The sequence below is a fragment of the Gymnodraco acuticeps genome, unplaced genomic scaffold (assembly GCF_902827175.1).
Source record: "Gymnodraco acuticeps unplaced genomic scaffold, fGymAcu1.1, whole genome shotgun sequence".
Classification (NCBI taxonomy): domain Eukaryota; kingdom Metazoa; phylum Chordata; class Actinopteri; order Perciformes; family Bathydraconidae; genus Gymnodraco; species Gymnodraco acuticeps.
This window is the reverse complement of record NW_022990295.1, coordinates 931,135-944,403: the sequence shown is the minus strand read 5'-3', so window position 1 is coordinate 944,403 and position 13,269 is coordinate 931,135. Positions and strand designations below refer to the sequence as shown.

At 39.7% G+C, this 13,269-nt stretch overlaps 1 protein-coding gene across 1 annotated transcript in view; it reads left to right on the top strand.

The window, feature by feature from the left end:
* Positions 1-13,269, top strand: part of eipr1 (EARP complex and GARP complex interacting protein 1) — a 57,416-nt gene that overhangs the window by 382 nt on the left and 43,765 nt on the right. The window contains exons 2-3 of the mRNA XM_034222481.1: positions 31-114; positions 11,952-12,084. Coding sequence (XP_034078372.1) covers positions 31-114; positions 11,952-12,084 — 217 coding nt within the window. The remainder of the gene's footprint in view (positions 1-30; positions 115-11,951; positions 12,085-13,269) is intronic.

Sequence of the window (13,269 nt, the reverse complement as noted above, 5' to 3'; positions counted from 1 at the left end):
TTAGTCGTGTTATTTTGTATCATATTGCAGGCACGAGCGCTTACAGCCCAGACAGCTGAAACTGATGCCATCCGTTTCCTTGTGGGCACACAGTCCCTAAAATTTGACAACCAGGTAAGAACAATTCTTAATGACAGACATGTCATTCCATTTACAGCAATAGGAAGGAAGATGTCTGCAACAGAAGGGAACTCCTATTTTACTTTACTTAGTTCACAGCAGTAGTTTGTGTCCCCAAATCCCAAATGGCTCTTTATAATAATAGGAACAAGTATCCATGATGCTGCATCTCCTCTGCTCAGTAGTTGTAACAATGGACTCGACCATAACATATGTGTAGAATTTAAAATGAACATTAAGGTAAAATGCAGGTAAACAGGAAAAGTAAAACACATACATAAGATCCAATACACCTTATCATTATTTTTCAATTAAAATATGTGATTCCGGCTTATTCTAGATACTGTTCAACTACTGTGAAATAAGGTTAACTTGGAGTTATTTTTTTCATGTGTTAAATGTTTCTGAAAGTTAGTTTCTTTTGAGAGTGGACATAAGGTATTAAGATTTCAGAAACATTAGTTTGACACTAAAGTGGAAGGAGTAAACTTTCTCTTTTCAGTTTGCTTTCCAAGGTTATAAGGTCTCACAAAAAAGTAGTCCAATAGGGATTATGGGATTTTAATTAAACGTTTTTGAAGGGTTTTAAATGTAAATGTATTTTTATTCAATGGCAGATGTCTAATTTATTTCCGTCGTTGGTATAACACATACAGATGAACTGAATGAACAAATTAATAACCTTCTCTAGGTCAGAAGCAGGCAGACTTGTTTTTTAATATCTGTTAAATGTGAAGCGCATGACCAAATGCACATGACCAAATAACCTCTTGCATTGCATCTCAATTTCAAATTAGATGCATGATAGTAGTCAACATTATGACATGGAGTTTAAGAGGCCAATTAGAAGAAGAACAAAATCAGATCATACTGGAGTTGAAAAAAGTTTGAAGAAACTTTTTTGTTTGTTAATGTTAAGACCTGAAGCTAAGATTCAACAGTTCTGATTTTAGTCAGGAAATGTATTCAAGGCAATCAGGATTTGAGTGCAGAAAGATTCCGGTATGTATTCAAGAGTCTTGTTGTCATACAATAGGGTTTGGTCCTGCAAATTGTAAAAAGGTTACAAATGCTTGAATAGACCCAAAAGGCCAACAAGATCAATATGCTGTGAGGTCAACGATGACCCCTTATCATTATTACCAGTAATTGCAAATAATGGTCAATTGTGGCTCCCTCTACAATACATGACAAATATTTAAAAGCAAAAAGCTGAAGAAGCTTTGTACTTATCAATGAATGTCAAATAAAATAAAATACATTAAAGACCAAAACTTAAGAACATACCTGACAACTGTTACCTTGTATTGCTGGTAACCTTTCCATGTCCATTCATTCTGTTCATTGCCAGTCCTAAAGCAACAATAGCCAGGGTTGTCTTTAAGTGCACATTGGATAACATTTATTTATTTTTTGCCATTTTTGCAAATAACCCAGGATGTTGTGGTTATATTTTATGAAGTGTACCCACTTGGACATCAAGGCGATCTGGATAAAGGTCCCATGGAAATGTTCCATGGCCCAAGTTTACATCATGATTCATAATGTAGACTCATTTAAACCAGAGAAAAACAGCAAGATCTGCTAGAAACACATTTAAAATGTGAGGTTTGTAACATTGTTGCTCGACAAAATCAAAACGATTAAACCGCTGTTATTGTCTTACTTAATTTGTTGCTCTAAAAAACCTCATAACACAGAGAAAATTAATCTTTAAAGGGGCCCTATTAAGCTTTTTAGAGCAGACAGGGCTCTGGTTTCAGACAAAAGTCGAAAATAAGTGCTGCACAGGCAGTATGAGATAAATAAAGACCTTTTCAAACATTAAGCATGTAAACATGTCACAGTAGAGGCAGAAAATACAATTAGGAAACCTGAAAATGGGCATAATAGGGCCCATAAAAAAAGAAAGAAGAAGAAATAAACGGGGTAAATTTAATAAGTTGCAATCAGTGTTTACCGTGTTTGACTGAATATGACAAGAACACATAAACTCATGGGAATATTGTTGGACTAATTGTCTGTTAATTGACCCATTCTTTAACGATAAGCAGTTTATCAGTTATCAGAATTCTTGACTTTTGTGTCAGGATTTTGAAATTCTCTTTATCAACTATTTGTTTCAGATAGATAGGGACTTCAGGTGTAGCCGAGGAGCCGCAGTCCGACCCTCAACTGCAACTGCTAGAGTTATCGTTAATAGCGGAAATATCTGTTGCATATTGTGCATCCATGTTGTATGGTTTCTTTGCCTGTATTTCTGAGTGTTGGTGAGGGTTTTGTGCTGTGAGAGTGCTTGTAGGAGAAAAAAGATAGAGAGTGGGGTGTGTGCATGCATGCACATCTTGCAGAGGTCATTACAGAGACAGATGACAGAAACAGTTGGCTCTAAACGGGGAGAAATAATTAGCTCTCTGAGAGAGAGATGGAGAGAAAGTGAGAGAGAGAGAGAGAGAGAGAGTGAGACACACACACAGATGTACAGCATTTCTGCCTTGAAGAAACAAGCCTATTTCTCTGGCAGACTGCAGTGTGAAAACGGTCTGCCACTGAATACAGACGTAGTTCAATCCAAGTGCTGTGTAGCGAGTCTAATACAGAGCTTGTTGGGAATAGTGACAATACAGCACAGTCGATCTGTGTGATTTCTTATTACACTCTGACAGGAGCTTAATATACTCTTCCTAACACTTTCACTATTCTGGCATTAGTGCAAAGCTGAGACACGAGAGAATCAGAAGCAAATTGTTCAATAGTAGGGTGAATAATCACAGGACAGTCACTCGATTTACGTAATGAATGGTCTTATTACTCATTATTAATCGATTTACCTTGAGGCTAGTGTAGACTTTCCAATTCTGTGATGTCTCAGCTGATGGCCAAAACGTTGGTCTTAGGTCGCACAGTAAGTGGTTTCCAATCTGACTCTACCTAGCCTTTTTAGATGCTGAGGTATTCGGTATGTGAACTCAAGATCCACTTAAGAGGGCATGGTTTTCATTCACAATTCCCAGCAAAAGCAACGATACGCCTGTATCTTCCTGACTTTAATGTTTGTTTCCAACTCGTTACCCAGCTCTGAAGGGAGCCAGGTTTAGAACTTTTCACTTTTTACTACGCCTTTGAGTACGGCCGCTCGGAACATCTAAAGATATTGGACAACGTGTCGTAGAAACTAGTTAAGTATAACCCAACACTAGATTGGTCCAATAACTGTCACAGTCTAAGCCTCAATATTCTTTAAAAACAAAGTTCTTTAAATCGACACACGGCCCCTGAAAATCCCTTTCCAATTGTAGTTGTGTGTAACTTTCTAATACAGAAAGTTCCATGGAAGTTGTTTGGATATTTTCCTAAGTTACATTTTAGGGCTAGGATCCACATCATTGCACACCAACATCTCTCAAACTGATTAGATCCATCTGGCACATCCAACATCTCTCAAACTGATTAGATCCATCTGGCACATAATGCAAATAACTACTAAATTGTTGCTAATTCCTTTAGTGCTAATAGAATGATGTTTCTTTTGGATAATACCTATTTATTATTTTTAATAAATTGTTTTACTTAAGTTGTTTACTTTAAAACAAAGCAAAATCAATCCATGTAGTTAAGTGTAAAGAAAACGAACTTTACGGACTTTTTCTTAGATTTATGTCAAAGAGCATTCGAAGCCGTGAATCTAATAGGGGTCATTATTCATCTTTTGGGCCATGTTCTTTGAGATGACCCTACATTTGACTCAGTCAGAGCGGTCCGTTTTATTCATGAAGCTCATTGTCTTTCGCACTCTGCATAACTTTGCTGGCCAACATTGGTGAGCTCAATTCGTCTAAGTTTGAACTTACATTGTGAAAAATGTTTTTCCGATGGGCATTTCAGCGCTGATTGCTCCTGCTGTATCCATAAGCCTGCTGGCCTCTCCACCTCCCATTAAGCATAATGCAGGGTGGAAATGTCTCTCTTAACTCGCAGAGCACCTCTCAAATCCCTCAGAGACCAATAGCAGGAATGACAAATAGGAGGGCACGTCGGCATGGCATTTAAGGCTGCAAACGAGATAAAGCGCCCGAGCTTGGCACCTCTCACACGCTCGCTACTCCTCCACCCCGCTTACTGTCATCTGTGCGGCTAAAGAGCTTTAGTGGAGAGGACCCTGAAGTAGGAGGGGGGGGGGTGTGAGAGCCAGCTTGGCTTTATCCTTCCCTTACCCCCTCTTCCTGATCTCCCTCTCCCCTTTCCTTTCCTCCATTCCTCCCAACATCGGCACATAATTAAAAGTGCCGGGCTGGGTGCCCAAGTGGCTGAAGGCTATGAGTCACTCCCCAAGCCTGGAAGAACGAGGGATAAATCACCTGGGGGAGGAGGGCTAGAACTTCTCTATCCTCTCACACCTAGGTTCATTTAGGGGGACCCTATTACCAGGCCCTCCAATTACCCTGTCCCGCCAGCCTGAATTTATTTGTACCGCTCCCACACCACCATAAAATTATAACTTTGCGTAATAATTTTTTGCTCGATGCAGTCCAACCCAAGGTTAATAGCCGCCTAGCTGACTTTGAGGAGGCTGAAGGATGCTGGCGCTACGGTGCTCTTCTCCTCCTCCTACTCACGCCTTCTCCTTTCATCCTTTTTTTTTCCTAGCCTGTAAAAGTAGTACAGGGAAGGGGAGTGGAAGTGCCTAGCAGGAGTTATTGTCCAGTGCAACCCCATTAACGGTCCCCCAAGGTGCTGTAAGTGTCTCTCTTATGGGAGAAACCGCCATTAATTGTCTGATCAAACCTTGAGACCCTCACTGTTTTACTGCTTTGTGGGCCCTGAACTGCATTCAATTGAGGACCCTCTTGGAATAGATTTCCATCTAAAAAAACAAACTCAGTGAGGAGGAGGAGGAGTTTCTATTAAGTTCTTATGGATAAAAGTTTAGCATGTTTGCTATAACATCTAGACAACTGTTGATTTGTTTTCAAGTGCAGCTCAGGTCTCGGCGGTAGACCAGGTCAAGGAGACCTGTGAGTATTTCAGGTGCCTTGTGTAATATAGAAGTTTAGGTAACTGTTAACGAGTTATTGGTATGCATATTACATTTTCAAATGTAATCTGAAAAGTAGCATTGTTCCTTTCTATAGGTAGAAATACTTTACTAAAATTGTATTCAAAACCACACAAGTGACAAGAAGATAATGAATTCCAGCCATCATTCAATTCCTTACCTGACATTTAAATTGTGTTGAATCAAGAGCTCAGTCTGCTCTGATTGGTCAACCGCTTAGAGATTCCCCGCTCCTTAGCCTATCCCGTACATTGTGTTGGAGTGCTAGCCAATTTTCATTTCATTTCAAACCTTTATTTAACCAGGTGGTCCCATTGAGATCATTGATCTCTTTTTCAAGGGAGACCTGCAGCAAGTAGGTTACACATGAAACATAAAACAATAAAGGACATCATACATCATATTTACAGGGCTACATTTACATATCTATCGACATTTACAAGTACCAACAGTATCAAAGAGCATTTCACCTATCCTAGCTTTAAAAACATGCATTGGAACCAAATTGCTCAGTTTCAATTCTTTTTGAAGATTGTTCCAAGCAAGAGGAGCTGCGCACATAAAAGCTTTCGTACCTAAGTCAGTCCTTGCTCTTGGCACATGTAACAATACCACCATCATGTGATCTCAGGCAATAGCTAGCTGCAACTCTCTGTGTGATCAGAGAGCAGATATAAGATGGGAGTTTACCCAACATGGCTTTATATATGAACATGTACCAATGACTGAGCCTCCGTACAGTAAGTGAAGGCAAACCTGCCCTGGCATACAGGGTACAGTGATGAGTAAGTGCCTTACAATTAGTAACAAATCTCAGTGCACTGTGATAGGCGGCATCTAACTTGTTCAGGCAGGTGCATTCATATAAATCAGATCACCATCCAGCACAGGTAAAAAGGTCACAGTGACTAGCCTTTTCCTGGCCTCAAGTGAGAAACAGGACTTGTTTCTGAAAAAGCAACCTAGCCTAACCCTCAGCTTTTTAAGCAGATTAATGACCTGAAGTTTAAAAGTAAGACAATCATCAAGCCAGATACCTAGGTATTTATAACAGGTAACCACTTCAAGTATCTTTCCTCGTGCAGTTACAATATCCAAAGCGGTCTCTGGTGTATTTTTGGCTTTTGAAAATAGCATTACCTTGGTTTTATCAACATTTAAAATAAGCTTTAGTTCAGAGAGCTGAGTCTGAATAATATTAAAAACAGCCTGCAATTTAACAACAGCCTCCTTAATAGAGGGACCTGCACAATACATCACGGTATCGTCCGCATACAAATGTAAAGTTGCTCAATCCACATTTTGGCCTAAACTGTTGATATATATGGAGAATAATAGTGGACCTAAAACAGAACCTTGTGGTACACCATTTGTAATGTTTAACTACTCAAAAGTGAGCCCATCAAATTGAACACATTGGGACCTTTCAGAGAGGTAGTTCACCAACCACCCCACTGCATGGCTGGATATGCCAATACTGGCCAGCCTCTGCTTCAAGATATGGTGATCGGCGGTGTTGAACGCTTTGGAAAGATCAATAAACAGAGCTGCACAACTCTGCTTATTCTCTAAGATACCCGCAATATCATTCACCACTTTCATTGTCGCAGTGATGGTGCTGTGTTGCTTTCTGAAACCTGACTGATTTTACATAGGATGTCATTAATATATTAAAAACTCCTTTACCTGTTCACTCACTAGGCTTTCAAGAACTTTAGCCAGAACTGACCATTTAGAGATGGGCCTATGTCAGGATTCTCATGTTTTGTCACGTTTGTAGTTTTGTATGTCTGGTTATGGGTATTTTCCTCCGTGTATATTGTCTGGTCCTTCTTCCTGTGTTTTTCCCCTGTCGTTAGTTTCCCTGGTGTGTCTAGTTGTCTGATTGTGTTCACCTGTGGCCCTTGTGTTTCTCCTCCCCTGCCCGGCTGTTTCTCGTCTTGTGATTACCCCTCCCTGTATTTAGTCTGTTCTCTTCCTGTGTTCAGTGTTAGTTCGTCTTGTGATTTGGCTTGTCCTCGGTGAGTGTTCTGTTCTGTCTTTGTTAGTATAGCCTTGAAATAAAGGAATTTTCACGTTAATCTGCATTTGGGTCCTACCTGCTTCACACACTGTAACACCTATACTTATTTAATAAAGTGGCCTCCCCTCCTTTTAGTAAAGGCAGGACATAAGCTGACTTCCATACTTTTGGAATTGTCTTCGTGCTGAGGGAAAGAAGTAAGATGTTGTGCAATAAAATCTGCAGCTATCTTTAAAAAGAAAGGTTCTACGTTATCCGGACCAGCCGGTTTCTTAGGATCTAACTTGGTTAAGGTTTCATGAACAACATCAATAGTAAAAGCAGAAAAACTGAATGGGTTTTCCAGACCAATCTTTGATTGAAATCACCCTTAAATAATACTTTCCTGTGTTCCCCCAGTCTCACTGAATTATATTTAAAATATGCAAACCTCATATTTAAAATGTTCTGGGTTGAAGCTATATTTCAACACAAAGAATGCTATCATAGACAATCAGGGCGCCATGTTCTCCGATGAGAGTAACATCAATCACCTTTTTTTGCTAAACTTATGTGCAAGGTGCAACTCAAATGTTTTACAAAATCATAATCTACTTTTCCCTTTTTCCTTGATTTCACCCCTAGACTCTCACTCTTTAATGATAAATTACACACTATGCAGATCAAATCTAGACCTTTAGAACTGGAGTATAGCTATAGCCAAATTACCATCTGCTGCCAAAGGTTGGTGCACAATAAATTCCTTTTATATAAGTACACAATGAAAGCACTTTTACTAAAACAAAGATAATGTACCTCATCCACAGCCCCTTTTAGCAGCGCCACTCGTCAAATAGAAACAAAGATGGAATAAGTTTCATGGATTTCCTTTTTGTTGTTCCATTTCCTCTGACTCCTTCTACGTGTCATATGCAGAACTCCCAGGGATCCAACGTGGCTTCTAAAAGTGTCTTAATCACCGTTTTAAAGGCCAAATCAAGATGAAAAGATGTTTTTTGGGGGTCCAGAGGAGAAAGTGGAGCTGTGTGTGTGTGTGTGTGTGTGTGTGTGTGTGTGTGTGTGTGTGTGTGTGTGTGTGTGGTGTGTGTGTGTGTGTGTGTGTGTGTGTGTGTGTGTGTGTGTGTGTGTGTGTGTGTGTGTGTGTGTGTGTGTGTGTGTGTGTGTGTGTGTGTGTGTGTGTGTGTGTGTGTGTGGTGTGTGTGTGTGTGTGTGTGTGTGTGTGTGTGTGTGTGTGTGTGTGTGTGTGTGTGTGTGTGTGTGTGTGTGTGTGTGTGTGTGTGTGTGTGTGTGTGGTGTGTGTGTGTGTGTGTGTGTGGTGTGTGTGTGTGTGTGTGTGTGTGTGTGTGTGTGTGTGTGTGTGTGTGTGTGTGTGTGTGTGTCACACACACACACACACCGACCCAAGTTCCCATCAGCAAAAACACGTGGGTTTGCTATCCTGGCTCCAAAATGGTGGAATGAGCTCCCCATTGACATCAGGGCCCAGGAGTTCAAAACTTTTAATCTCAATCAGATCCGATTAGATTTTGAATTCCCATTTTTTGTGATCCAGGATCAGACAAGTTGGCCAGAGTTTGTCCCTGGAGTTCAAAGCAATTCAGGATAGGATCACCCTGATCCAGATTACGATTTTTCAAGATGACTAGATCCTGAATATCAGTGCTTTAATCCTACCGATCACCATCTAGTGGACATGAAAAATAATACAAGGAAGACAATTACGCAATTACTTTTGAAAGGTGATGACAGATGATGGACTTTTTTTTTTGTTGAAGATATTTTTGCTTTAATCTAAATTACATTTGTGATTGACAATCTTTGTTGTGATACTTTCATGAGCATAAACATTTATGTCATCAATATTTGGTTGAAAACAAAATAGGCCACCACAAACGTGACCAAAAAATGAAAAATAAAATTGATTTGCCATGAAGGCTAAAAATGGTGTATTATTTCAGTTAACAAACTTTGCCATCTTATTTATATTGAAACATATTTTTAAATAAATGGTACAGTAGGCCTACATTTTGCTCTGGTAATCCACTGGAAATCCACCCCTCTGGTGGGATCAGGATAATCCAGTTGTTTGGGATCAAACTGATCCCAATCCTGTGTTGTCGGTTTGAACTACCCGTTTTGAAAATGTAATCCAGATTAAAGCTTGGATTGGATTTCCTGATCTGATCGGATATCAAAATGATCCTAATCCTGTTGTTTGGTTTTGAACTCCCAAAAATCCAAATCTGATCTGATCAGATAGGGATTAAAAGTTTTGAACTCCTGGGCCCAGGACAGCAGAAAGCTTGCACATCTTCCGGCGCAGACTGAAAACTCATCTCTTTCGACTCCACTTCGAGCGATATAATTACTAACAAAGCACTTATATACTAATCAGAGATGATCACAAGTCTTTTTTTGCAAGTCTCAAGTCTTTGGTCACGAGTCCAAGTCAAGTCTCAAGTCTTTGTGGGGTGAGACTTGATCAAGTCTTTAAAAAATAACAGTCTCATGTCTCTTCTGGTTGTAATAAGCCTTCTATTGTCTGCTGCTATCCAGTCTGTTAAGAATACTGCACAACTATATCTAAGAAATTCAAAGCATTTACTGTATTATTATCACTCCTATATCTATTAGCATACAGTATCAGTACTGATTAGTTGTTTGTTATATTACATTACATTGCATTTAGCTGACACTTTTATCCAAAGTGACTTACAATAAGTACATTCGACCAGGAAGACACAACCTTGAAGAAAATAGAATCATATAAGTACATCAGGTTTCATAGAGCCAAACATTTCAAGTGCTACTCAACTGGCTATAGATAAGCCAGTCCTTCATTAGCATATAAGTGCTTTGTTATATGATCACTTTAAACAGGCTATTGCAATGCAATATGAGGAAAAACATCACACTTTAGCTAAATGCAAACAACTGATAAGCAAAACACTTCAGAATCAGAAATCAGTATCACAAATACTTTATTAATCCCCCGCAGGGAAACTATGTTAAAAGTACTTAAAAGTAAACATTTGTTCTGTTCCATTTGCAACTAAAAAACTATTGCTGCAATATTATCTGAAATATACTGAACTGGTGATATTAAAACATGACCTGTTCCAAAAGAGATATCTACCATTAACACCATTTACCAGCCAAATGCTGGTAAATCATGCAAGTGGCTGGTACTGTATGTTGCACGCACCAGCCACAAATAACAATGACAATCTATTGAGTGGCTGGTAACATTTCAACATTCACTAGGCTAGCCATTTGGCCAGTGGACAAAAATGTTAAAATGTGACGTCTGCAACCGTATTGTTTAATTACACTGGGTCTCTAATGACATATTTTAAGTCTACTATAAATAAACATATTCCTCTATCCTCTCACTCAAACCCAGTGTAATGGTAACCTGATAAACCTGTAACATTAACGTTACGTGGTCAACAATAAACCTGTAACCTGCCTATAAACCGACAGATGTATTTATGTATGTAACTATGTATTTTTCTACGTTTCACGTTAGCCAGTAGATGGTGGCAGCGGAACGTAATGATTAACGTTACCGACCTTTTTTATGTCATGTCAAGAGTTGGATGTCAACGCCACTCAACGCAAACAAGTGTGACAAGCAAACATTCACTCATCTTTTCAAATATTCAGTTACAAAGCTAGTAGCAAGCTAAGTTAACATTACATAGCTGATGCTGAGCTAAACATGTTTGCTAACCGTCCATATGCGTTAATGTGACTGACCTCTCCGGGTGAGTTTTCAAGTGCCTGATGAAATTTGACGTTGTTGCACCAGCATCCTTGATTTTAATATTGCAGACTTTGCAGTGTGCACTCCTTTTGTTGGTGCCGCCGGCGTTTTGTTCGAAGTTTTTATAGTTGAACCTAATTACAAGCGGTACAGCTGCAGGTGTGCCGCCGGTCGCCATGGTGTTACCATGAGGTAGTGCGAGAGGCGCGCACCTGCGTAATGAGGTTACCATGAAAAAAAGGAAGGACGCCCGTCAGACGTTTCAGAGTTTCCTCAATGTTAATACGCCAAAAATAGAAAACACAATGATTGTTCACGAGTCCCAAAACACGAGTCCATGTCGAGTCCGAAGTCTTTTGAGCAGGAGTCCAAGTCAAGTCTGAAGTCTCTGTGTGTGCGACTTAAGTGCGACTCGAGTCCGAGTCAAAAACTCGAGTCCCCATCTCTGATACTAATAAAGGACTAGCTTATCTAAAGCCAGTTGAGTAGCACTTGAAATGTTTGGCTCTATGAAACCTGATGTACTTATATGATTCTGTTTTCTTCAAGGTTGTGTCTTCCTGGTCGAATGTACTTATTGTAAGTCGCTTTGGATAAAAGCGTCAGCTAAATGCAATGTAATGTAATGTAATGTGTGTGTGTGTGTGGCCTAGCATTACTATACTTGTGGGGACCTAAATCTGTTTACATAGTCACGTGTGGGGACTTGCCTCCCTTATGGGGACAAATTGGAGGTCCCCATAAGGGGAATCATTCATTTTAGGGTGAAGACTTGGTTAGGATTAGGATTAGGGTTAGGGTAAGGGTTAGGGTTAGGCATGTGTTGGTTATGGTTAAGGTTAGGATAAGTCTCCAGGAAATGCATGTAAGTCAATGTAATGTCCCCTGAAGTGATGTATACATGGTATGTGTGTGTGTGTGTGCATGCAGTGTTTTAACTCTAGAACCCACCTTGACACATCTCTCTGTCTCTGCTTCTCTTCCAGATCCACATCATTGACTTTGATGATGAGAATAACATCATTAATAAGAATGTCCTTCTGCACCAAGCTGGGGAGATATGGCACATTGGAGCCAGTCCTGCCGATAAGGCTGTGCTTACCACCTGCTATAACAAAAGTGAGTCCTGCTGTTTCCTTCTGTCTCCGGCTCCGTTCACTGCCTCTTTAAGCATCTAGTCACTCTGTTTCCTTTTTCTGTTTTTTTTGTTGTTGTTATTTTACATAAACCCTTCCTTTCTGTTTCCGTCTAATGACCTCATGCAGTTTGGTTGAGAATCATGACATGTAGTTGGTCTTTAACAGATGATCGATAACAGACAGTCGCTCTTCACAGGTCCGACAGCGGCTACCGCTACTGTGTAAGAAGTCATGTCTGATAGAATCAATACTAATGTGTGGACATGATGAACCTCATGTGGGATAAGAGCAGCGGCTGCACAATCACTGTCAGACAGGAGAACATCTTTAAAAAGGTCACATGCACATCATCTTTGCAATATGTAGTTTTATTTTAGTTTTAAAACTTCACAGGTTTTCTGCACCATATTTAAATAGTAAACTAAATTGGAGAAAATAACAATGTATATTTTATTAGTTAAAATCAGCTGATAATGTTTGCAATTCCAGTGTATCTATTTTTATAAAATTGGGTTAGGGTTATATACAATGTCCTGCATCTCATTCTTTGGATGGTTTATATTTTTAATGGGATGGAAGGAGGTACTTAAGGTACCCATAATCAGTGTATCAAATAGAATAAATGGTGGTCGGCACACTCCCAGTTTGGAGAAACAGACAGGAAGAAGCACAGGTAGGCTGAGCATTATACTGCTGTGGACAAGGGCAGAAGCAAAACTCTTGTTAGCCACCTAAGCCATTTTTTCTACACTCTCTCGCCCAAGCAACCACACTCCATTGACAAAAACGGAATGTTTGACTTTGTAAAAACAGGTTTCTGGTCTATCGTCGCTGCTTCGCTGAGTTTTTGTGTGACTTTGGTGACACCCACTTTGGTTTTTTTTAAGCAGGTTTTCTTTTAGGTATCATAAATGTTGTTGCTACAGTACCACCGTCCACAGCAGTACATTGCTTTGCTTCGATGCGGTCTCTCCTGTCTGGTTCACCAAACTTGAGGCATGCCTACCGGTAGTACACTGTTAATGGATATTCAATTGGAGTTCAAACAATCAGAACTATTCCTTTAAATGCATATCCATACAGTATGCAAATTCCAGCTACCGGTGCCTCAATGTGTCTGAATGGCTAGTATGGACCTTAGTTATTTGTGTGTAAGATATCTTCT